At 40.2% G+C, this 24,073-nt stretch overlaps 1 protein-coding gene across 1 annotated transcript in view; it reads left to right on the top strand.

Annotated features, from left to right (window-relative positions):
* The window catches only part of fat3a (FAT atypical cadherin 3a), a 252,564-nt gene extending 228,698 nt beyond the window's left edge, over nt 1-23,866 (top strand). The window contains exons 25-31 of the mRNA XM_084716763.1: nt 345-591; nt 4,457-4,610; nt 10,336-11,036; nt 11,393-11,506; nt 15,192-15,251; nt 18,305-18,340; nt 20,943-23,866. Coding sequence (XP_084572889.1) covers nt 345-591; nt 4,457-4,610; nt 10,336-11,036; nt 11,393-11,506; nt 15,192-15,251; nt 18,305-18,340; nt 20,943-21,574 — 1,944 coding nt within the window. The 3' untranslated portion in view covers nt 21,575-23,866. The remainder of the gene's footprint in view (nt 1-344; nt 592-4,456; nt 4,611-10,335; nt 11,037-11,392; nt 11,507-15,191; nt 15,252-18,304; nt 18,341-20,942) is intronic.
* The last annotated feature ends 207 nt before the right edge of the window (nt 23,867-24,073 follow it).

Genomic DNA, 24,073 nt, shown 5'->3' with positions numbered 1-24,073 from the left:
AGCCATGTGCAGTCTGTAACCTACTGCCTCACAGAATGAACAGCAGAACATTCTGATAAAAGCAAGACAAATTCATGCCAAATTTAATGGGGCCGCAACAATCAATGATTCTCCTAGTTGATGAATTGGTCAATTATTTTTTTAGTTGACAGATTAATAGTTATTTGGTCTATAAAATGGTGACAAATGTTGATCAGTGTTTCCCAAGGGCCACAATGACGTCCTCAAATGTCTTGTTTTGTCCACAACCCAAAAATATTCAGTTTACTGTCAGAGAGGAGAAGTGAAACCAGAAAATATTCACATTTCAGGAGTTCAAGTCTAAATTTCTACACCTTCCTCAGGTGCAGCACCCAAACTCTCGCAGCCTCATGGACTCCCAGAAGGACCCACGGGTGCTTGAGGGTTTCCAGGGCTGCCTGGATTCAGTCATGCTGAACAACAATGAGCTGCCGCTGCAGAACAAACGCTCGCGCTATGCAGAGGTGGTAGGACTGACGGAGATGAAGCTGGGCTGCATCCTCTATCCTGATGCCTGCCTGCAGCAGCCCTGCCGCAACGGAGCCACCTGCACAAGCCTGCCCTCTGGTGGTGAGAAACAGCAAACAGCACAGACACTGCTGAGCCCTGCATGTCTTTAATGGCATATACAGTATTCCATTTGTTTCTATGTTTTCTTTACTTTGATTATTTAGTTAAATTGTAAATATTAATGGTCATTTTCTAAACATTTGTATGAACTATATATCAGTCAAAGAAAGGCACTCTGACACACACAGCATTAGTTTATTTAAAACAAATCTGAACGATGAAATTAAATCAGAATCAGAAAGATTAGACATGAGGTATTATGAAATTGTGAGTGCCTACTCTCCATACATCAGGAAAATATATAAAAATATAAAATAAATAAAACATAAAAGAAGAAAATAGACAAACAGCTTTAATAGCAGCTTTAAATTAGATTGAAGGGCTCGTTCACCTAAATATGAAAATTCAGTCATTATCTACTCACCCTCATGCTGATTGAAGGTCAGGTTTAGTTTTTAGTCCACAAAACACTGCATGAGTTTCACAGGAAAGTGAAAGTTAAATCTTCCTTAAGCCCCAACGTGCCAAGTTGACTAGAAAAATATTATTTACTTCATGTTTTTAGCCTGAATCTTCACTGTAGATCCTTAGCTTGGAGCCATGTTCATGTGCACATACACACTGTCTGAAGTGGATGTGTGTGGTCTGATCATGATCATGAGCATGTTGAGACTTGAGGAGACCTGGATTACAGCAGATGAGCAGTATGGCGGCATTTTATTTATTCATTTCAGTTGTTTTTTTACATTTGAAAATCACCATTCACGTCCATTGTCTGTGAGATTCTGCAACATTGTTTTCCTGTGAAACTCCAGCAGTGTTTTTTGGACTAACAAAATAAACCTGACATTCAATCGGTATGAGGGTGAGTAGATAATGACTGGATTTTCATTTTTGGATGAACTATCCCTTTAAAGGTTGTAAATATTGTACATATTCTTCACATTTTTGGTTAGCTACGAGGAGGTATCTCGTCACAGAGTCACAGACTTTTTGTTTGTGTGTGTGTGTGTGTGTGTGTGTGTGTGTGTGTGCACCTCACTGTGTGTGTGTTTCAAGGTTTTTGATGTGTGACAGTGTGTGCGTGACCATGTTCCCAGTTCTTGGGGTCTGTTGTGTGTTGGGGCAGGGAGAGGTGTGATGTAGGCCACAGCTCTGGGAAAGAAACTGTTCCTCAGTCAGTTGATGTGGGATTTTATTGTCCTGGACTGTTTGCTGGAGGTTTAAACACAGCATGGCGCAGATACACTGTCCAGGTGTGGAAGCTCCACCTCGATAATGTGCTGGGTCGCCTTCACCACCTGATGTAAGTCCCTTCACTCGTCAGCTGAGCAGCTGGCAAGAAGACTTACATCTTCCATATAAACCTGCCACGCCTCATTTAAAACCACAGATTCAAGACTTGAAGCCATAAAAGGAACAATATATATGTAACAGTTTTGTGTCTTCCACTTAACAAGTGAAAATTGGAAATTAAATAATGAACCCAGTCTTCATGAAACAGTCTCATATATAATTTTAATTAACTAATTTAACTCAACATGGTTGATTCTGTGTCCTGCTGTACTATGACTCAAGTGCATTGAATGACCAGAACAAAGAAACTTTAATATATCCTGATAAAATCCAGTACAAGACAATGTAAGAGGAGGCAGCAGTAGTTTAGCCTGTAGAGACTTGGTTTGGGAAGTGAAGGGTCACTGGTTCAAGCCCTGCCTGGATCAAAGGGTGGAGTCAGGACTGGTAGCTGGAGAGGTGCCACTTTTCCACCTGATTATATTCATGTGGCTCTGACATCCCTCCAATGCATGTCTATAGGTCCTGTTTGTGTTTGTGTGTGTGTGTGTGTGTATTTCAGGCCTGTGAAAACTAATTTCTAAGTAACTAATTACTAGGTTACATAACAAATACCTTTGTATTTATTGTACTATTGTAAAGCTAAAAAGTTGTTATTGTTGTTGACACTGTGTGAAGAGGTGTTGGTTCCACTTTTTCATTCCTCTGCTCTGGCGACAGCTGTGGTTGGAGGCATTATGTTTTTGGGTTGTCCGCCTGTTCCGGTTTTGTGAACATGATATCTCAAGAACACCTTGATGGAATTTCTTCCAACTTGGCACAAAAATTCTCTAGGACTCAAGGATGAACTGATTAGGTCACCGTGACCTCACTAAAAGCATGTTTCTGGCCATAACTCAAGAATTCATACACTAATTCTGACAATTTTGGCATAAATGTCAACTACACTGACATCCTCATGTTCAGCTTTCAGTCCTCTGTAAAAAACAGTCTCCAAGTGAAGACAGCATGTGTCTCACTGGAAATTGTTCACTGGAATCACATGTCAACATAGTGATTGGAAGTGATGACTTCCATTTTGACAAAAAGATACAATTAAATTAAAATGAAATTCCTTTAGTCTTCACTATATATATTCTATGAGTCTGCACAGACATGGAAGTTTCTTGGCTGATTGGTGGAGACATACAACCAATCATGAGGCAGTAATTCTGGTTTGAGGCTGTTGTTAGTGTTAGGTCATTTTTATGTTGGACTGTTTTGAAGCTTTAGTTTTGCTGTACACATTGAGGGTGTTTCTATTTTTCTTGTCAAGACAATTTAATTTTTGTTTATATAGCTCAATGGAACCAAGGGCCTTTACACTCCACAGCAAAACAACCAGAAAAGAAATGAGCAATCTATTAACAGAGTCTGACAGACAGTGAGACAGATGGTCACTGAACTCCAACTCCAGAGAGAGTATTTTCAGAGCAGAGCGTTTTTGTAACTCAACTGACTGAGTTCGAAACAGCTGATCAACTGACAGTGAAGGACTTGTCCTCACTTGTTATTGTCAAATTACAGTGGTAAGCCTGTCTTGTAGTGGTGTAACACTGCAGCGTTCTTGCAACCTGCCTGAGCTTCCTCATGTCTGGGGAGGAGGGGCTGTGAGGAAACAACACACTTCAACCATAGATCATATATTAAAGATTTCAACCTATTTAGTAGACAGTCTCTGGCTCCAACTCACTGTTTGGACTGCTGTACTTTTTGGACATTCAGTTGTTATATATTGCTCCTTCAGTCGGTATGAGGGTGAGTAGATACTGACTGAATTTTCATTTTTGGGTGAACTATCTCTTTAAGGCCAAGCTGTTCTAACAGCAGAAGGTCTGAAGATCTGACAAATCCAGATTTATCTTCCACCAACAATCAAACCAGCTAACTCAGTCTGCTGTCAGGGAAGACAAAGTCTCATCTGGCCAAAAGGTTGTTAATGTGGATTGTGATCAGCAAATGACACACTGTGTGGGTGAAGTCAGTGTACCAGCTCCAGTGTGTGTGTGTGTTTGTTGTAAGGCTGCAGTCCCAGCAGGCCTCACTGAATGTTGCTGTAAGTCTTCCCACACGCCACATGTTCCTCATTTATACAGTAATGAGCAGAGCATCCTGGGAATTGTCGCAGCCCACAGTTGTCATTTGCACAGCGCTGTGAGAGGTTACTGTGTGTCTCACATGGATTGTGTACACACAATAAAAAATGCTAATTTTTCAGCGTTTTCTTGTGTGTTTGTGATTTAAACCGATGTGTATGTTTTTTCACACTTCTACATGTCAGAGCTATTCCCCTGAGAGCATGTGTGCATTTGTGTGTCTCATTATACTGCGAGGGTGTAGTTGTGTGATTTCCCAGAGGTGTGTGTGTGTGTGTGTGTGTGTGTGTGTGTGTGTGTGTGTGTGTGTGTGTGTGTGTGTGTGTGTGTGTCTGTGTGTGTTGTCCAAGCATTGCTGTAAACAGTGCACTGACTGCTCTGAATTGGTAATGAGGTCTGTCTCATTGTCTCTGTCCACCCTGTCTGTCTGCCAGGCTTCTCATGCAGCTGCAGCCCCCAGTACACCGGAGGGCGCTGTGAGATGAAGATAACAGCATGTGTTCCCAACCCGTGTCAGAACGCTGGTGTGTGCAAGCCCATCGGCAACGCGTTCCTCTGTAGCTGTAGGAGAGGCTTCAAGGGTCTGACGTGAGTTCCACTCCAAACACACTAACTCACCCCCCATACTACATGTCAAGACCAGTGTCTCTCTGTGCAGAGAGTTTATCTGTCCAGGTTGGGACATTTCTGCCACCTCCCCGACATACCAGAGGTGAACAGAACTCTGCTCACTGAAAGGTTACGTTGAAATAATTCAACAGCAATGTGTTGCTGAACTTCAAAGGTCTAGATAGCACACAGATTCTAATCTATAATGTCTTCATACAAAAGTGACAAAGTTCTGTATATTCAGAGACATCAGTATGCAGACTGTGGTTATTATGGTCAATTCAAACTAAACTAAAAGAAACATGCAAAAAACATTTTAGTGAGCTGAAATAAAAATGGAAACTAGACCAAAGAAAACAAAAACTAAATAAAACTATTTTTTGTACTTTGTAAACTTTGTAAAAACGAATATAAATATACAGGAAATGTATTTAGTTTCAGTCTTTGTCAACATGAGCGTGAGGAGGAACTGGTACTTGTGTTTGTTGAGACTGGGACATCTGCAGGAGAGTCAGCTGCCTTCACAAAGTGTTTTTATTGTGATATCTATTCTGAAATTCTTAAATATTACCCATGACAAATGCCCCCCATATTGTAATCAAAAACTAACACGAAAAACTAACAAAAGCTAAATTAGAACTAAACATTTTACAAAAATAAAATAAAATAAAAATGAATCATGAAAAACACAAAACTTGAATAACCGATGCAGACCTTAACTTGTTGTTGATTTGTTGACTATGTTTCTGATGTCCATGTTTGTCCCACAATAGATGCAATGCAAAGAAAAGGGGGGCACTATAAAACATTACAATCACTCATTCTTGAGAATTGGGACAAAACTTTATTTTAGGGAGTTTTAATTTTTACTGTTTAAATTATGCTGGAAAATATATTTTAAAAGATCAACCTTTTAATGGGCCAGCCTCTGAGTGATTACGTTTTTTATTAAATGTAGACATGAACTCTGTCAAATGGAAAATCTGACTCAGTTGACAAGATGTTTTCATTCTACAGCACAGTCACAGTGGGGTCTTTAGGATATACAACTTTAATGGTCCAACATTCACAGAAAATTGATTTTAAAACATAGATAATTATAATATCACATATTTTCATCTATGTTATCAGTAGGATTTGTTAGTTTTAGATTTCGAAGGCTTTTAACACATTTTTAAATTGTTAGAAGTGGTGAATTCTTGTCTGGGACAAGGACATTTTCTAACATGGATCAAGTTTAGAAATGAAGAAAATAAAGCAAACAAAAACATTTATTTATTTATTTTTTTGTTTGTTTTTTTTGTGATTTTTTGTTTGTTTACTTTTTCTTGTATTTCTTTTTCCTCCTGTCTCCTGACTTGATGTTTTCTTGTTTTGTTTTTGGTATTTTATGTAAATGTAATTATGTACACCCTGTTTAACTGTAATAATAATAATAATAATAATAATAATGATAATAATAATAATAATAATAATAATAATAATAATAATAATAATAATAATAATAATAATAAAAAAAAAAACATTTGATAAATTACATATATTTCATGAAAATAAACCCATGAAGAATACATTTTCACCAAAACAATGGAATTAAAGTGCTGGTATTAACAACTGTTAAAAGTCTTTTTTGGTAGGTCCACCCAAAGTTAGCATCACTCAGTTAGTTCCTTTCACAAGAAGCCAGTGGGATTTTTCCCTTGGAGTTTGGATTAATGCTGAAAATAAAAACTTTATGATACTGACACGTTTTGTTCAGAAAAATGATCTTCACTAATGAACACCACTTTTATGATTTTTATATCAAATGCAATCAGCAGAAGTAAAAAGCAAACATGAGGCTATAAACGAATGACACCACAGTCACATGACTTCACATCACCATGACTGAGCGACTCGTATTCAGTGTGATGATGTTTAATGTCTCATTTAGCCACTTGGTAGCAACCACCTTTTTTAAGTCATCTAAAAGCCTCAAAATTCAGGTGTGGGGTCTTTACTGATGTGTTTTATGTCTCAGAACAAAATTAAAGTTAAGGTCTCCTCAGCTTGTGTTAACCACAGACCTGATTTCAGACATTTAACCAAAACCACTCAAAAGTCACTCAAACACCCCACTGACTTTGAGTCAAGGGAACCAGGATAATATGCTAATATGCCAACTCAGTTTCAGCTTTCAGGACTCATTCCTGCAGCTCACTTTAATTAATTAATTGTTGGGGAACAAAACAAAAAACAAGTCTTTATCTCAGGCAAAATATTTCTTTTTGTCAAGTTGTTTAATAGATTCATCCTATAGCTGTAGTTTAAGTCGTGCATGTTGGCACTAAATGGTGAAGAACAATGGGCCTCATGCAAGAACCACTCGTGCAAACAGGTTTGTTCTTCAGTGGTGTGTATGAGGGATTTAGGAGAACTTGTTACATTTACCAGTTTTCTTATACACTGAATTTTCTTTCAGATATCAACACAATTTCCAGACCTCTTGTAGATTCATGTGCTAGCAGTCTGCTGAGATTTTGAGTTTGGAAAATAAATTACACTTCATAATTATGTCGACATTATAATAGAATTGTACGTATAAAGCCTATAATCAATAATTTAATGATGAATTATTACCTACAGTCAGGTAGATTGGCTGTATATCTTCATGCCCTCTATCTCCATGATGGAACTTCCCCTTGACCCTCCTCCTCCTTGCAGTTATCTTTCAACCTTGCTGTTGCAAAGCTTTTTTTTTTTCTTTATTTGAAGCCATTTTCATATCGAAACATGTCCTCTTTATATCAGTGACAGTGCAACCCTCAGGTAAAACAGCATTAATTTCCCATTTCTTCACTTTAGCAGGTCTTTTAATTACACTGCTGAAGCTGTAAAAATGACAGATTTCCCTTTATGGATCTCTGAAAGCAGGATGTCAAACTCCAAACTCATAAAGTTCTTTTCACTCTTTGATGCCATTTTCATTAAAGAACACTTCCTGACATATGGGGCAGGAAGTGCAGCCTTATATGGTATGGTTGGGGCGTTAATTATGATAATTTACAGTTCTCATGCACATGCACTCAGATACCCACAGTTGGATCATTTACACAGTTATCTGAAGTTACAAGTGTTTGTTGATGTGATGTGACATGTTTGTACGAGCCCACTATAAGAGCAAATGTAAGTGAAATTTAAATTAAGAATACAAAAATGTTCTTGCATGAGGCCCCTCAATTTTTATATCCTGACTGCAAAAACAGTATAGTGTGCAGATTAGTATGTGGCACATATGATATATAAGTCAGAATGTATGATGATGATGATGATGATGATGATGAATGTATGTGACAGCTCTGGTCCATTCATTTCTCATATTTCAAATAGATTTAAAGAGATATATTTTTTAAACTCTGGCCTATAGATATTTTCTAATCTATTTTATGTAGCACTTTGTTCATACAAAGAAACATGTGCATATCACTATTTTACCCAAATCCAGTTTGATGCAGTAACAGCACAAAACATGGCATGAGAGTTTGCTGATAAAAATAACATTAGTTCTGTTTCTGAGAATAATAGCTTTCTTTCACTGCACTAAAGAACCCAAACAAGAACAGTCCTTTATCCAGTCACCAAGCTTCTCTTTGCAGAATTAAATGTAATGTAAAGAAATATCCAGCAGCAAAAATTTTCAAAACCAAATTATTTAGTTATTAACCAATATGTGATAGATCACTTCCAAATGGCCCAGATTTTCTGCACTTCAGTTAGTGAGACTGTATCAACTGAGTTCAGAGATTCTCCTTTTTGGAATTTGTGACGCCCCCTGTGGGTCAGGCTCAAAATAATTTTAGTCCACATATCTTTTTTTCAGTCAACAGTAACTTTTTTTCAAAGAGAAGAACAATTAAACAAAGGAATATTTTATTAACTGTACAGTCCATGGCCACTAGGAGGCAGTGTTAAACCAGAGTTGAGCAGACTGTCCTCTGCTTCCTCCAGCACTGCACTGATGCTGTTTGTCACATTTCCAGATGTCATTAGAATTCTCTTGCTGTCAAAGTAAATGCAGTGTGGCAGCTGATAGGATAGAAGAACATGCTGCGATGAATTTAATCATGCTCACACACACACATACTGTATACACACTATGGTTATACACAAGCTGATTAACTTATTTCATCAAAGCCGGATTCTTTATGAATACACATCTGCAGAAGTTTTATAAGTGAATCATAATCCTCTTTCTTCTATCTGGAGAACTCTGGGGACCGAAGCAGCGTGCAGCAGGAGGCCATTTCCATCTGAAAACTTCAGCACACCACAGAACACATCCTGTCTCCTCCTCCACCAGCCCAGAGCAATGTGTTTCTTTTGTGCCCAGCATAAACTAAAACAATGGTCTGAAAGGTCTAAAATACTCTAAGGTCTAAAAACTACATAAGACCTAGACTAGACTAAAGTACTACATTAAAACCACTGGTCACCAGCCTGGGGGTCTTGACCATGGTCATGAGGGGTCACCAAAGCTTCACAGGGGGTTTTGAGGCCTTGTTTTGGTGTGTGAAATTCTTATTTTTGAAGTTTAGATTATTATTTAAAATATAAACTTAGAAAAAATTTGACAGTAGCAGGAGCAGGTGAAGCTGTATTCACAGAGCTGTCACTGTCTGTTTAACAGTCCCATTCACAGTTAAAACAACCAAGGAGCTAACAGAACAATGGCCAAGTGTCAGGGAGAAGAAAATGCTTAATTTATCAAAACAGAAGCTTATATACTATGTATGATTGTTTAAAACAACTGTATACTTACAGAATTGTGCAAAAGGTTCCTAAAAATATCACTAAAACTCATTTCTGATGCAATATTATTGACAGGAAATAATCAGCTTAAAAATCATACTTTTATAGTTTCATAGTTTTATACAAACTTTAAGAAGTTTCTGTGTTCACTGTTTGGGTTCATTGTACAATTATCAAGTGTTCTGTACTGTTATTGTTATGTATTCAGTATAATATGAAAAATCTATACAGTATGTTATTCAGTCAGTCATTGTCAGTTTACTTAATCCCAGACCTGATTTAGTTGATTGTACTTCAGTGGCACAAATCTGACACAGCTCTGTCACTGAGGCTCATTACTTCATTATTTTCCTGGTTCCACCTTTCCATCAAAGGAAAATATTCTACATGTGTTATATGCATCATTTTATACACTTTTCCAACTTTTCCAACATATTTGTATCGCTAGGAATTTTGAAATTTCTACTTAGAAGTTTAGTGGCTAATGGAATTTGTAACAGTTGATCCACTGGTGTGTAAATGAGGATCAAGAAGTAAAGAACTTTCAAAATAAATTGATGAGCCAGACTCATGATGAAAAAACTTCACCAGTGTTATTCTAATTATTTCCTCTGCAGCCTCCACCAGTGACCTGACACTGTGAATGTGTTCAAAGCTAAATGGCACTGCTCGTTGTGTTGATATTCACCACGCAGCAGCTTAATCATACTTAAGACAAAGGGATCATGTTATGAGCCTGCAGAGGGATCACATCTCCTGCAATCCATCCTCAGTGTGTTTCATCTGACTATCTTGCTCTCGGGCTTTTGGACAGTAATCCATCTGAGAGCAGGTAACTGAGCAGTCCACAGTTCTTCAGACACTATTATCTCACATTACTCTATTTCCTTCTTTCCTTCATCCCTCCATCCTGCAGCTGTGAGGAAGATGTGAACGAATGCGACCGCAGCAATCCAGAAGGCGAGTGTGAGAATGGCGGTGTCTGTGTGAACACTCACGGTTCCTTCTACTGTAACTGCACAGCGGGCTTCGTGGGCCAGCGCTGCAGCCTGCGACCTGTCGTTGTCCCCGACATGCAGGCAGGTCACGCTGTGGTCGGGAAAGAGGAGCTGATTGGAATTGCTGTGGTGCTGTTTGTCATCATCACTCTCATCATCCTCTTCATTGCTTTCCGGAAGAAAGTTTTCCAGAAGAACTACTCGCGGAACAACCTGTCTCTGGTCCAGGACCCGGCCACCGCAGCACTCCTCAACAAGGCCAACGGGGTTCAGTTCAAGACCCTGCACTGCACACCAGGAGACCCTCTCAACCTGTATGCAGAGCCCACCGTGGTGGGAGGCGGTGGGATGATGGGACCTCCACAGGTTCCAGTGAGGCCCATGGCGTACACACCCTGTTTCCAAGGAGACCCGCGGTCCACGCTGGAGAAGATGGTGGATGGCCGTGGGGTGGAACACACAGAGATGAGCACCTTTCATCCAGAGTCACCTAGAATCTTGTCAGGAACCACCAGGAGAGGGGTGGTGGTGTGCAGCGTGGCCCCCAACCTGCCACCAGTGTCACCCTGTCGTTCCGACTGTGACTCCATACGCAAGAGCCCCTGGGACAGTGATGAGGGTGAGTGTGTGGGGGGTTTACTGCTGATGTGATTCAGTATACACTTGATTCCACTTGCATGTTGTTGATACCAGCTCCTTCACATACTTGCTGACCTTTGCTAACCTTATTTATGCTATCCTCATACTTATAAAGAGTGCATTCAATACATAACACTGGGAAACCTGAATAACATCTGTATCTAAGTTATATTTATGGAATCAGAATGCGCATCTCATCTGTACTGAAGCAACATGAGATGCAAACTTCTCGGCACTTGTATAGAATGCCAAGAATGCATGTTTTAAGTGCAGTTTCTCTACATTTGTGTGTTTAATGGAACGTGGCCCTCCTGACTCCCTGACCTCTCCCTGCAGGTAAGATGGTCGACATGGCAGAAGAAGTAACGTGTTTTTCAGGAAGCAACAAAGGCAGTAACTCAGAGGTCCAGTCACTGAGCTCCTTCCAGTCCGACTCCTGTGATGACAACGGTAAGACACACACACCTCAGACCCACAGCTAGAGTGGTTCAGGATCCTCAGAGTTCTCCATGATCCACAGGGTTTTCATTCTTTTAAATGTGCTTATTTTAATATGCTTTGTTTGCTTGTTTATTACTTGGCTACACTTGTTGTCCCTTTCTCGTGTTTCCTCATCAATATCCATTGCAAAAACTATACTATCCAGTCATGGTTGTTGGTGAACTATTTGGACTAACTCAGATTTCTAAAATATTTGCCTCTAGAATGCTACTTTAGTGAATGCCTGTCAAAAAGTATGCAGGCAAGATCTGAATAAATCAGTAAGACTAAATTGTATTTCTATATTTTGAAGAAACTGCTTGAGCAGTTCCAGTCTAGCCTGAAAATGTAAATATCTCTTGAGTTACAATAAAAGTATAATTGGAGTGATGCAGAACTACAAAACGACAAAATGAATCAAATTTTCATGCGCCTGCTGTGAAACAAATAGAAGTCACATAGAAGTACTGGAGGAATCAGTCAATTAGCTTCAGTAGGAATGGTCACAGAGGGCTCACATGTAGCTGAGAGCATGCAGGAGAGTAAGAGAGGAAGAAGAAGCAAGGATAAGCCTGAAAGCATGAAGGCAGAGAAAAGAAAGAGGAGTACAATAATAGATCTTTTCCACTACAAGAACTTAACGATCTGAGAGCTTCACATGGATCTGTAAGGACCTGCCCTGTGTTTCAACTGTGTTTTACACACCAGAATGTTCCGGATATATATCACTGAAAAGGCAACACCATGTTGTGACATCAGTACGAGGGTTTTCATATTTATATGCTGCTGAGTGGGTGAGTGTAGTGCTGTTGCAGGACAAACAGCAATAAGGAAAGTGGCACTAATGTAGATTTCCTTCTACATTTACATGTGATGATGTTTAAATGTCAGCATTATTAACTCTTTCACTGCCATTGATGAAATATTCCATCAATTGCTGTTTTCACTGCTGGCTGGTAGGGAACACTGAGATGGATCATCTGACAAAAATGTGTCACTTAAAGAAGAAGAGAACTGCTGAGATTGAACAGCAGAAGAAGTAGATGATGTTATGTATCATGAAAACATCGGTGCTCAGCTGCAGATCTGTAGTGCACAGAGCACCGCGACCCGGCCACAGAGCCCGGGCACAGAGCGGGGCTGCTCGCGCTGCAGTCCTTGAAATCCGCGTTCTGTTAGGCTCAGGTAACTATAGCCACAAAGGTGACAGTGATGTCACACGTGATATTCTGCTTAAAAATGACTTCCTTACAAAAATGCCGTTATTTCAGTTTTTTGTCTGAAAAGTGAATTTTTTGATGCATCCAGCAAACATTCAAGTGCTTGTAAATTTTGTTTAAAGTGCTGGTGCTGGCCGGTAACCTTAAAAAAAATGCTGGTGGGGAAAGACTTAATTAAAAGAAAGTCCCCTCCCACAGTAAGAGGTCAACAGGCCAGACCAGCTCCCACCCAGAGAACCTACTGAAGACAAATACAGAATATTGCATACTCACATGTTGTGTTTTCTGAATCTGATTATCACCATATGTTGAAACATTCCTTTGTAGAGGCTATCTAAACACATGTTCTGGGTAATTAATTAATTGTGCTGTTGCAAGCCAGCTGTTGCATTTATTTCTCCTGAGAAGACTCAGAACTTGGATTGAATACCAACTCCTGAGTGGCGCAGAAATTTGTGCTCACCCCAAGTGGAAGGAGTAGGCCTACAGTGGAAACAATAACAGAACATGTGACAATGGCTTCACCTTAAGTTACCCTCAAGTCACAGTTTGTTAAGTTCCTGTAGTGTAAAAGGTCTAGAAAAATGAACAAACAAAGAGAAAAGAGAAGTAAGGAGATAGGGAATGTGATGTAAAACACAGTGGTCCAAACCGGTATGCCAAGTTTGTAATCCACTAAACACAAGTAAAATTTACAAGTCCAGTCTCATAAGAGTGGGACTTGGAAGTGGGACAGTATTTGAGTCATGATGATGATCCACAAAAACACAAGTGCAGACAGGAACACAGCTGGAGAACAGTAGTATGTTCAAGGTTGATTTGCATAAACTTAACTGTGGATATTCATTGTTCCCAGAGGATGAGCAGGTTCAGGGCCAAAACTTCTGATTTTCTTGACCCCATGGTCATTCCATAGGTTAAGTTAAATTATTTAATGCACCACGGAAACCTAACAGTTGCTTTTCAAGTCTAAAACATACATAGTCTAAAACAGTCTAAAAATACATGAAAAAATATATATTTTTAGCATCACTACCAGTGAAGTTCTAAGAGCAGCAAACTTAACAATATGCTGTTACTTCTGTCCAAAGTTACCATAGTATGAAATGAAACATTGCATTGTTTTAGATGTTTAGTCATGTATGTTTTGCATGTCTTTTCCATTTGCAATATAACACAGGAATTAATTCCCAAGGTTTGACAAATGTTTTCTTACAACTGTACATTATAATGATCTCACAACAGCATCATTGTAAGTGATCTGGAAAAGGCTAACTGGTTGATTCCACCAAGCACGGCACGTCTTCGTCACGGTTCTTATCTGTCCTCCGCACAGCTGCGAGCCCCACCAGCAGCATTTCAGCATTTGCCTGCTTGATTATGTTTACTTGCTCTGATTTTGTTGATTAGGTCCTCTTTCTTTGTTCTTTGTGCCTCTACCATGAATAAGCAGGCTACTTGGCTAAATGGTTTCTTTTCTGTCTGTCTTTATCATCGTGAATCTGCACGGGGTCTTTTATTTTGAAAATTAGCTGGATTCTCCCTGCCTTTTCTGTGTCTGACTTCCTGTCTATTCGATCTGCTCTGTGCTAATTAATGCAGCATCTGTCAAAAATAGACTCTGCACATATTTGAAGCAGGTCAGAGCAGAGAGCCACTTCTGGGACGCACCGAGGCACTGCTGGTGGAATCATAAGCATTGTGTAGAATGGCTGCAATCAGCTCTGGCTGACGTGACGCAGTTGTAACCCAACGCAGCCGGACCTGGTGAAATTCAGCCATAAAGGGTTGTGCCTGCTTCACAGAGTGGTATTGGTGGTCGTGGCCTTTGTGCTGGTGCTGTGTATTTGGTTTTGTGTTTTATTTTTTTTACATTGCATCATCCATTAGTTTTATTTGCAATCCATGACATTCATTGTTTTACTTTCTGAATCACAATCAAAAAGGATTTTTTTGGTCCTACTCATCAGTTGATTCAATATGTGAATATTTCTTCAGTCATTGTCATTCCTTGCTACAGTCTGACTGTGTCACTAGATAAGGTCTGTCCAAAAATTGCAAACAGTAGAAATCTACTGGTGTTATTTTTTTTTTTTATTTGTTGCTTTAATATTGTTTTGTTCTCCCATGGCTTTCTTTGCATTTGTGACTTAAGGTACTTTGTTTGTCTGTGTTTTCTTTGCTGATTTTATTTTCTTTTTAACCTAAAATATATCTCCATATATGTGAAGAATATTGTTTGCAAATTGCCCCCAAAATTCCCCCAAAATCAGCAAGAAGTCTTGAAGCAGCCCAGGTAGTCCTCTCTGCAGACAGGACTGACAGTAGCAATGCTAGAGGTGTGAGGGGTGACCCCTGACTAACACCATGACGAACACTTTTCACTTTGAATGACTGTATTTCAAAACTTATCTCCTCCTTTTTTCCTCCACAAGCCTCCATAGTGACCGTCATTCGACTGGTCAATGATGCAGTCGACACAATCGAAAGTGAAGGTACCATGTTTCATCCCCTTTGTGTCTCTCATCTCACTCTTCCATTCTTCTCTTATCTCAGTCTTGTTATTGTAGTATGTGTTGACCCCTAAAAGAGGTGTCTTCAGTTATATAGAGAAGCTACATACACTCACTGTGTGTTACCTACTGTATCTTTCAGTAAGTGAACCCTCCTGGGCACTGTACCTAGATTGATGTCAAGACTTCTGTTTACAGATTATTTTTCTCCTTTCTCGCACATTCTCACTGTCAGAGGTTAGTTCCATCAGCTCTCAGTCCCTCGGTACTCTTAATCAGTGAGTGTTTTTTGTGAAAAACTTCAACATGAAAATGGGCCTTTCTGTCAATATATTTTGTTCAATTTCTTTGTTAAATCAGCATCTTCCACTGTGCTACAAAGTAAAACTTGAGCACCTCATCATTTTAACCATATTAAGATTAACAACAAGTCCTCATACCAGAAACAACCAGTGAAAGGTATTTGTCAGTGTCAGATGCAAACTACAGACTCCAGTGTCAGAGTTAGTCACTGTACAGCCAACCGTACAGCCTGTCTTTTTCTCTTATGGTATGTTTAGACAGAAAGCAAATCAACTGTTACACATTGCAAAAATGTATACAAAGTTAGTGGACACAAAGAGACACAAATTTGTTCTGTGTGGTGCAAATCGAAGCAAAGACACATGCATTCATGTTGAAAATGCTTCAACTTAAGAAAAGAAAATCATGCTTATCCACTGCTTTGTGAACTGATTTCATAAACATACAGTTACAAAAGAAACAGAGGAGCTGGAAGAGAATAATAAAAAAGAACTGGATCTCCATGTGATAGCTGTGACACACATGCAAACATGAGCACTATCATCAACACACAACCCAGTCTCATGGCAAAGCATGTAATGACCCCCTGATCCATTAGACAATAACGTGTCAGTATCACGTTTTGCAAAGCTAGATGTGAAAAGTATGAAGCTGCACATAGTATAATGAGCAAGAATTCAACATATGGAGGAGGCCAGGGAGGATGGGTTGGTAAAACTCAGGGTTTTCACATGGGACACCAGGATTCAGTTCCCTGTGAGGCAAATAATCAATGTTGATTGATTTAAGGAAGTAGTTATTGATCCACCTATTTGGCAGTATGTTAAGCTAAGGCATTCCCAGGCCATATCAAATATGTCATTCCTCCAGCAAGTCTACTCCTGGGTCTTCTCCCAGTTTGACATTCCTGGAAAACCTCCAAGGGAAAGCATTGAGGAAACACCCTGATCAGATGCCCAAACCAACTCAGCTGGCTCCCTCCAATGCAGTGGAGCAGTGGTTCTATTTAGAGCTCCTTCTTTGAAGTCTGAGCTCCTAACCTTATCTATAAAGCAACCAATCTGCTACCTCATTCTTTCAGTCACTGCCAAAAGCTCATGACCATAGGTGAATGCTGAAATGTAGATCGACTGGTAAATCAAAAGCTTCATCTCCCTCTTCACCATGACAGTCAAGTATAGCACTCACATTACTGCTGATGCTACTCCAATTGGTCTGTTGATCTCACCCTCCATTTTACTGTCACCTGTGTAAAACACCCCAAGATACTTAAGCTTCTTCTTGTGGGAGAGCAACTCACTACCCACCTGGAAAAAGCAATTCACCATTGTCTAGCAGAGAACCATAGCCTCAGACTTGGAGGTGCTGATTATTCCAGATGCTTCAGGAGACCTCTTGGCTAACCAAACCCAAAAGGCTCCTTCAGCTGAATAGTTCATTCACTGCTGGTGTCCACCAGCACATTCTTCAGTTGCAGCTGCCACCAGCCACCTCTGCAATGGTCATATCCCACTTGGATTCCATGTCCCCAGCCTTCCCCAGGATGCACAAGAAATTCTTCCAAAGGAGGCAGTTCAAGACCTCATGGACAGGGGCCGTGGCAAAACATTCCCAGTTAATGCTCATGTTTGGGTTGACCTGGTCTGTCTGACAGCCTTCCTTACCATCTGATCCTACTCACCACCAAGTGGTGATCAGTTGACAGCTCTGCTTCTCTCCTCACCTGAGTGTCTAAGACATATGACCACAGATCTGATGATACAACCACAAAGTTGATCATCAATCTTTGGTCTGAAGTGTTCTGGTATCAAGTATACTTATGAAAAACATTATGCTCAAAAGTGGTGTTGTTATGGCCAAGCCATGACTAGCACAGTAGTCTAATAACAAGACACCACTCTGTTTCTGATCAGACAGGCCATTCCTCCCAATAACCAGTGTTGCCCACGTGAGTGTTGAAGTCTTCACGGGGTGGCAATTTCATGTCTGTGTTTCAGGCTGTGCCCGACTTGAGCCAGGCCCTGCCACCAGACATTTGCCAGTGAGCTCCTCCCCCAGGTCTGGGTTCAGTAGAGGGCCCAGGTCTCCCTGTTCCCAGCAAGGTTCTGTTGCTCCGCTTTGGCAGATTCAAAGGGCTCTTCAAATTGCTCTTAGTCTGGCCCCTCCCTTAGGACCAATTTTCCTTGGGTGGCCCCTGCCCATTGGCTATTGACAACACAGCTCCCAGGATCACAGGGATATACAAACCCCTCCAGCACCCAAACCATTTTGTTTACCTAAATCTAACCAAGTAGCTGTCATGTCTAAAGCTTTAATTTGAAAAGTCTACCTGTACATTGCATATGTGCTATTGCTAACTTGAGTGCTGTATGAAAATGTGTGTACTTTTCACACCTCAGCAAGGCAAAACATGACACTGTCACAGTAGAATTGTCTATCGATTACCCACTTTGGTGTGATACCAGGTTGCACAACTTATGCTGTGGTATATCTTACAAGGTCAGCTTCCTGAACAACCACAGCTTCTATGAGTTTGAGATAGTTGTGAACTGTGAATAGTAAAGTCATTGTTTTATCTTGGGTAAAATAATGAGGTGCTTGATCATACTTTTAGTTCCAAAACATCGCCTGAGAAGTAAAGGGAAATATCCTTCAATCCTGTACATTTAGAACAACAAACTCATGATCCAATGCTAAAGGCCTCTGTGTTATGTTGTTCTTCCATCTGACAGTGTCAGTTATGGACCATGGTCAAACCTACAACAGAGGTGACTACCAGCCCCCATTCTCTTACCATTCCTATCTATCTATCTATCTATCTATCTATCTATCTATCTATCTATCTATCTATCTATCTATCTATCTATCTATCTGCAGCGAGTATACCAAGTAATAATCACCCAATGACAACAATAATCTAATTGTAAATACAGCTAAAAAGGTGGGTCATATTAGGCTGTAAGTCAATTAACATCAGTGAACATAATATATACTGTAGATTTTGTCATATCCTTGTTTTTGTCTATGTGTTGGAGAAATTTTGTTGAATTAATTTTAATTTATATTAAAGAACAGCATAGCATAGCATAGCACCTTTCGTCTAGTGTCAGCATCAGGCCAAAACTTCCACTTAACAAACACTTTTGTCCCTGACAAGATGTCTGATAAGCAGAATTCCATGTAATTTGTTGTGGATATTCATGGGCCCCAAAGGCTCTCTCGTTAAAATTCCTTGTTTTTGTTGAGCAGCTCTCTCAAATGTGTCCTGAGGCCAATAAAGTGTCTAATGTCCAATGTCTTTTTGGTTTGGCTGCACAACTTTCCAATCTTTGTCCTCTTTCTTTCTTTTATCTTTGATTGAGCCTCTCAGGAGCACATTTAGTTTTCCTGCATTAATTTGAACCATAGACTGTGTTCAGATACTTTAGGTGCTGATTTCCAGAGATTTTTAAAACTGACAACTACTGCTAATTAGCAACCAAACCAAATATGATCCACCTTTGACTGCAAGATTTTGGAGAGCAAGCAAGTCATCACTTCAATCTGCAGACCTACTCACAGGGGTGAAATAAGTAATGGGCAAAACATTTGCATTGAGTGAAAATTTCCGCTCTTGACCAATAGTAAACCATCTTTTCCATTTTCAAATCTTAAATCAAGTCTACTCGCTGTGTCTTTCTACCTCCTCGTTTTGTATGCCTTTGTGTGTGTGATTTGATATGATTTCCCACCCCTCCCACTCACTGTGCTGTAAACGCCTACTCCCCCTTCCCCCCTCAAAACTACTTTTGCCTGCCACAGTCACCTTACTGCATCCCACCGTGTCACTTTGTTTGGATTTTGTTCTCCAGCCCAGTGATGGTACTGTTCTGTACCAGTGTGTGATGAAGTTTCACAGCCTCAGTCTTCCTTTACATTCAGCTTTGATGCATGGATTTCTTTTTGTTTTATTTATCATTGCTTATGAACTTCATTTACCATTGGCTCTTCAATTTAATTTGCCTTCAGTTGAATTAATCTGTAGAGTTTTTGGTAGATTGTCCTTGAAACGTCCAAAAATGCTACGTCAGCAGATTGTTGGCTCCGGTGCGCAATGCTTACACCTTAGCATACCCTAACTCTGTCCCACCTGATGCACACTCCTTCAGAGTAAGATAGAATATGTTCTAATTAGTCAACAAGTCGCTCTCATTCAAAAGGCTCTGCCCAGTGTAGTCAAAAAACACAGTCATGTTTGAATTTGGAGCAGGCAACCAATGTATCATAATGTAAGAGTGCGTGATGCCAAGATCCACTGCTTGCCTCTCACTTCTTTACGCTGCCTTGGGTTAGTCTTCATCAACTTCCAAAATGACAAATTCATGCGACTCTTACCTTTTTTTGTGTTTTGGTGGTCATCTGTCACCATTAAATCCTTCATAAAAACTGGACCACCGAAATACAAATAATGGAAGCCAGGCATACCATTGCCTGTTATTAGTCTAGACATGTACCTCACTAATGGATGGTAGGATGTTGGAATCTCTCATACATATACATCATGTTATGATCAAAAAAAGTAGTTCAATATCATTTTAGTGTGACTTCCTGCACATCTCTATTTTCATTGTCATTTTCTTCCAAAATGAGCCATATGTGTGTTTACTGATCCATTGCTCAGGCAGAATGGCATGCACAGTACACCCTATTTTTTTGCCACTGCCTTCTAAAACAACCCATTAAACCTGTTAAACATTGACATTACAACACTCAATCCTGCCAGAATTCTGAAGAGGATAGTCTTGCTGTGGTTGCTGAAATGGGATGCAGCTACTAAGCTGATTAATTATATGCTTAATTAGTGTATTCATACTGCATATACAAGTATCATAATGGAGTGTAAGTGAAGTGGTAACAGGGTGCATCGAAGCCAACAACCTACTGAAAATGTGTGGATGTTTTTTATCACTTTGCTACAACAGGAAAATCTACCAGATATTTGATGTATCCCTCTAACATCCAGAATCAAATGTTGCTGTGTTTTTTGAGCCTGTCAACACGGCTTCAGTGCTGCAATTCTTCATGAAGCTCAGCATGCTGTGACTCCTGTGACCCTGACCCTCAATGGCTCCTGTTGTGCATGTTACACACCCTCAAAGACCTAACATGTTTCCTGTGCAGGTTGTGCCTTGTCATGTACCTGACCTTCAAGACCCTCTGTGTATGGTTGATGTTACTGTGTTTAATGTGCCTGGTGCATCCTGAAGGCATGTCTGCTGCACAGCTCCACACAGTGGAGACTAGTTTTTTTGCTCTGCCATATGGGGGGGTACTTGACTCCTATTTTCACAGTCCAAATAGTTACTAACAATCTTCCCTTCTACTGTCCAGCATATCACTGGGACACGTCGGACTGGATGCCAAGCACCAGGCTATCAGACATCGAAGAGGTGCCGGGCTATGAAGCAGGTCCTGGCAGCGATGTAGCAGGCTCAGCCCCCCGCCTTGGTGGAAGCACCCGTGAACTGGAGTCAGACTACTATCTGGGGGGCTATGACATCGACAGTGACTACCCTCCTCCCCATGAAGAGGAGTTCTTGAGCCAAGACCAGCTGCCACCTCCACTGCCCACAGGCGAGGACTTTTCGGAGGCCTACACGCCGTTGCCCGCCAACCCACCAGTCTCCAAGGAGAGCACCCTGAGCTCTGGCAGCACTGGCCGTCAGCATGCCAGACCACACTTCCACCCCAGCCAGTACCTGCCACCACACCAGCTGCCCCTCGGGGAGGCGCCCCATGGGGACTTCAGCACTTCAGTGAGTGGGTTAACCCCAGGAAATGGGGACACTGACGACTCTGTGTCGCTAAATATGCGGCTGTCTGTCGGTGCATCATCAGCCTCGGACATGTCAGCCCCCTGCGGGCTAGATGACTCTGAACATAGCAGCGACTTTGACAGCATGGACGAGCTTCGTCGAGGGGTGACTATCATCACTGACTCACAGCAACAGACTGAGGTGTGATTGATGGACCAGTACAGGGATGCTGTGGGATGTATAATGGGCCAGAAGGAGTGAACATTGGTGCCAATGGCAGGGGATGCACAAGCTGATGTTGTCACAGGGGAAGAAATGCTTGGTCAGCAATGCTAGGTACTGCTACAACCACAGACTATAACAATTACCTTAAAACCACACATGTAAGACCACATTTCACTTGTTCTACTGTTCGTCACATGCAACTCTGTCCTGACATGGGAGTGTTAAGTTTTACCATGAACAACTAACTGTGTTGTCAGTCCTGTTCCTGCTGTGCTGAACAATCAGAAGTGTCCTTCCTGTTCCAATAGGGAGTCATTTGTAATGTGAAAAAGAATGGTGCAGAGGATGTGAATGAGAAAGACTAATCCAAAAGAGATTGAAATTTACAGATGCGATAGAGAAAATTAGACAAAGAGAAGGGACAATCATGTACGTGAAAGGGTTGTTTGGTGCCCTACTCCTTCACAGAAGCCCATCAGACCACTAATTTCTAAAAAAAGACACAAAATCCCCATATCTCCTTTTTCCTCCTTGATTTGTAAACTTTGTAATGCCCCGCGCTTGTACAGTCTTTGTAAAATAGTGTGACCTTACTGGTGAATAAGTATGAAACAGTGTTGTGGCCACATTTCAAAAGGCTCTTTATTTGTTTTAATGTGCTTGCTCCTTTGCCCCCCAAAATCAAGCCATGATATCTCAGCCATTCCAGATTCATTTTTTGTTGCCAAAAGCTGCTGTAGTTGCTAATGTATTCAAGGCCTGTTATCTCAAAATCACAAATTGATTGACTTTATCTGAAGATAAGACCCAGTACTTATATTTAGTCTTTAAAGACTATTACCCTTTGATAAATATTTCATTCTAATAACAGACATGCTAACAGGCTACCAACTTTCATTGCCTATCCAACTATTTTAGACTGAACTGGAGAGGGTTTTAATTTGAGGAAGTTTGATACCAAGATTAACTTATTGTTTTCTTATCTCATTACCAAATGTTGTCAACTGCTGTTAGAAGCATTGAGAAAGTATTTTTAAGTACATTTTCTCAAGTGCTTTAGTTAAGTTCGATTTTGAGGTACTTTCACTTGCATGAGTACTGTCAATGTATGCAGCTTTATGCCTTTACCTTAACTTCACCAGAGAAATATTGCTCTTTCTACTCCACAATTTTTCAAATTAATGTTACACTGTAGCAACAAAACACAACCATGTCTACTCTTAGCATCAGTTACTTTATTTTGTGGAATTATACTTGTGATTTGGTGTTGGCTTTCCATTATGTTTTTGATGACATCTTGTGCTATGTTCTGAAATCCTGCAAGCCTTGGAGGCAGAATGTCATGTTAATTGTTCAATCAAGGTGAAAAGACATTATAAAGGCCACTGTAAATGCCACTGCAAAGTTGGAAATCTTTGGCAAAAATAATTGACATGCACCAACTGCATCAGGCTGTAAGCCTGAGGCGATGTCCACATTTTATCTGGCTTTTCCACTGTTTAATGTCGTCACACCTTTATTCCCAGAAGAGCAATGCTGAGCAGACAGGTTTTTAGCAGCATTGCGTTCCAGTGTTTCTGTTACTCTGTAGCATCTTCACCACGACTGCAGACAGGAGTCAAACCCTTATCCAGGTCACTAATGGCTTAGTTTCCATCTGTCCTCCAGGACAGATCCGACGGCTTCAGATCGTCACTGTATTGTACTATAATCTGCCTGATCCATTCAGGCATGCAGCTCTTTTTTTCTTTGTAAAAGATGTATGTTTGTGTTTAAATCTCTGTACAGTGTACATAGCTAGGTTGTTAAAATGCAGATTTTGTAGATATGGAATCGCAATCCCGAACTGCCTTTTATTTTTGTTTTTTCTGTTTTATTTTTTGTTTTTTTTTTTGTTGTTGTTTTGGACTGTTTGGTGTGAATGTGGACAATAAGAGACTGTGGAAGATCAGTTATTTTCACATCATTCCTCCTCTGTCACTGACTGACTGAATGCCATTTCAATATTAGAGACAAATTTTGCACAGTATTAAATCCAGTCATACATCCCAGCAGATATTTTTTTATTTGATTTTGTTAATATGTTTATGGTTATGAGGGAATCTTTTTGTACATTTCTTTCATTTAATGTTTGATCAATTCCTGATGTTCGAGGACATTAGGCAATGTCAAAAATATGTCCCTTATCTGCAGAAACTGAGTGTACAAACTAAATGCTTTTTTTTTAGCTTTTTTTTCAATTCAGTGCAGAAATAAAAAGGTTCTTGCGCACCATGTCACCTGTCCTCAGTTTTGACATAAATCCACCCAGACAGATCATCACAGCTGTTAACTGGTTGTCATGTTAAATACCTTTTGATAATACTTTGTTTTGTGCAGTCTCACACATCTGACATGCATCATTGACCCACTCTTCTTTGTCTTTGCCAAACAACAGAGCTAAATGTCCCCTCATCAAGCTATAGAGCTGCAGAAAGGAAT

Source organism: Lutjanus erythropterus, chromosome 4 (genome assembly GCF_056507025.1).
Source record: "Lutjanus erythropterus isolate fLutEry1 chromosome 4, fLutEry1.hap2, whole genome shotgun sequence".
NCBI classification, from domain to species: Eukaryota; Metazoa; Chordata; class Actinopteri; order Lutjaniformes; family Lutjanidae; genus Lutjanus; species Lutjanus erythropterus.
Note: the sequence above shows the minus strand (reverse complement) of the source record. Positions and strands in the feature narration are given on the sequence as shown.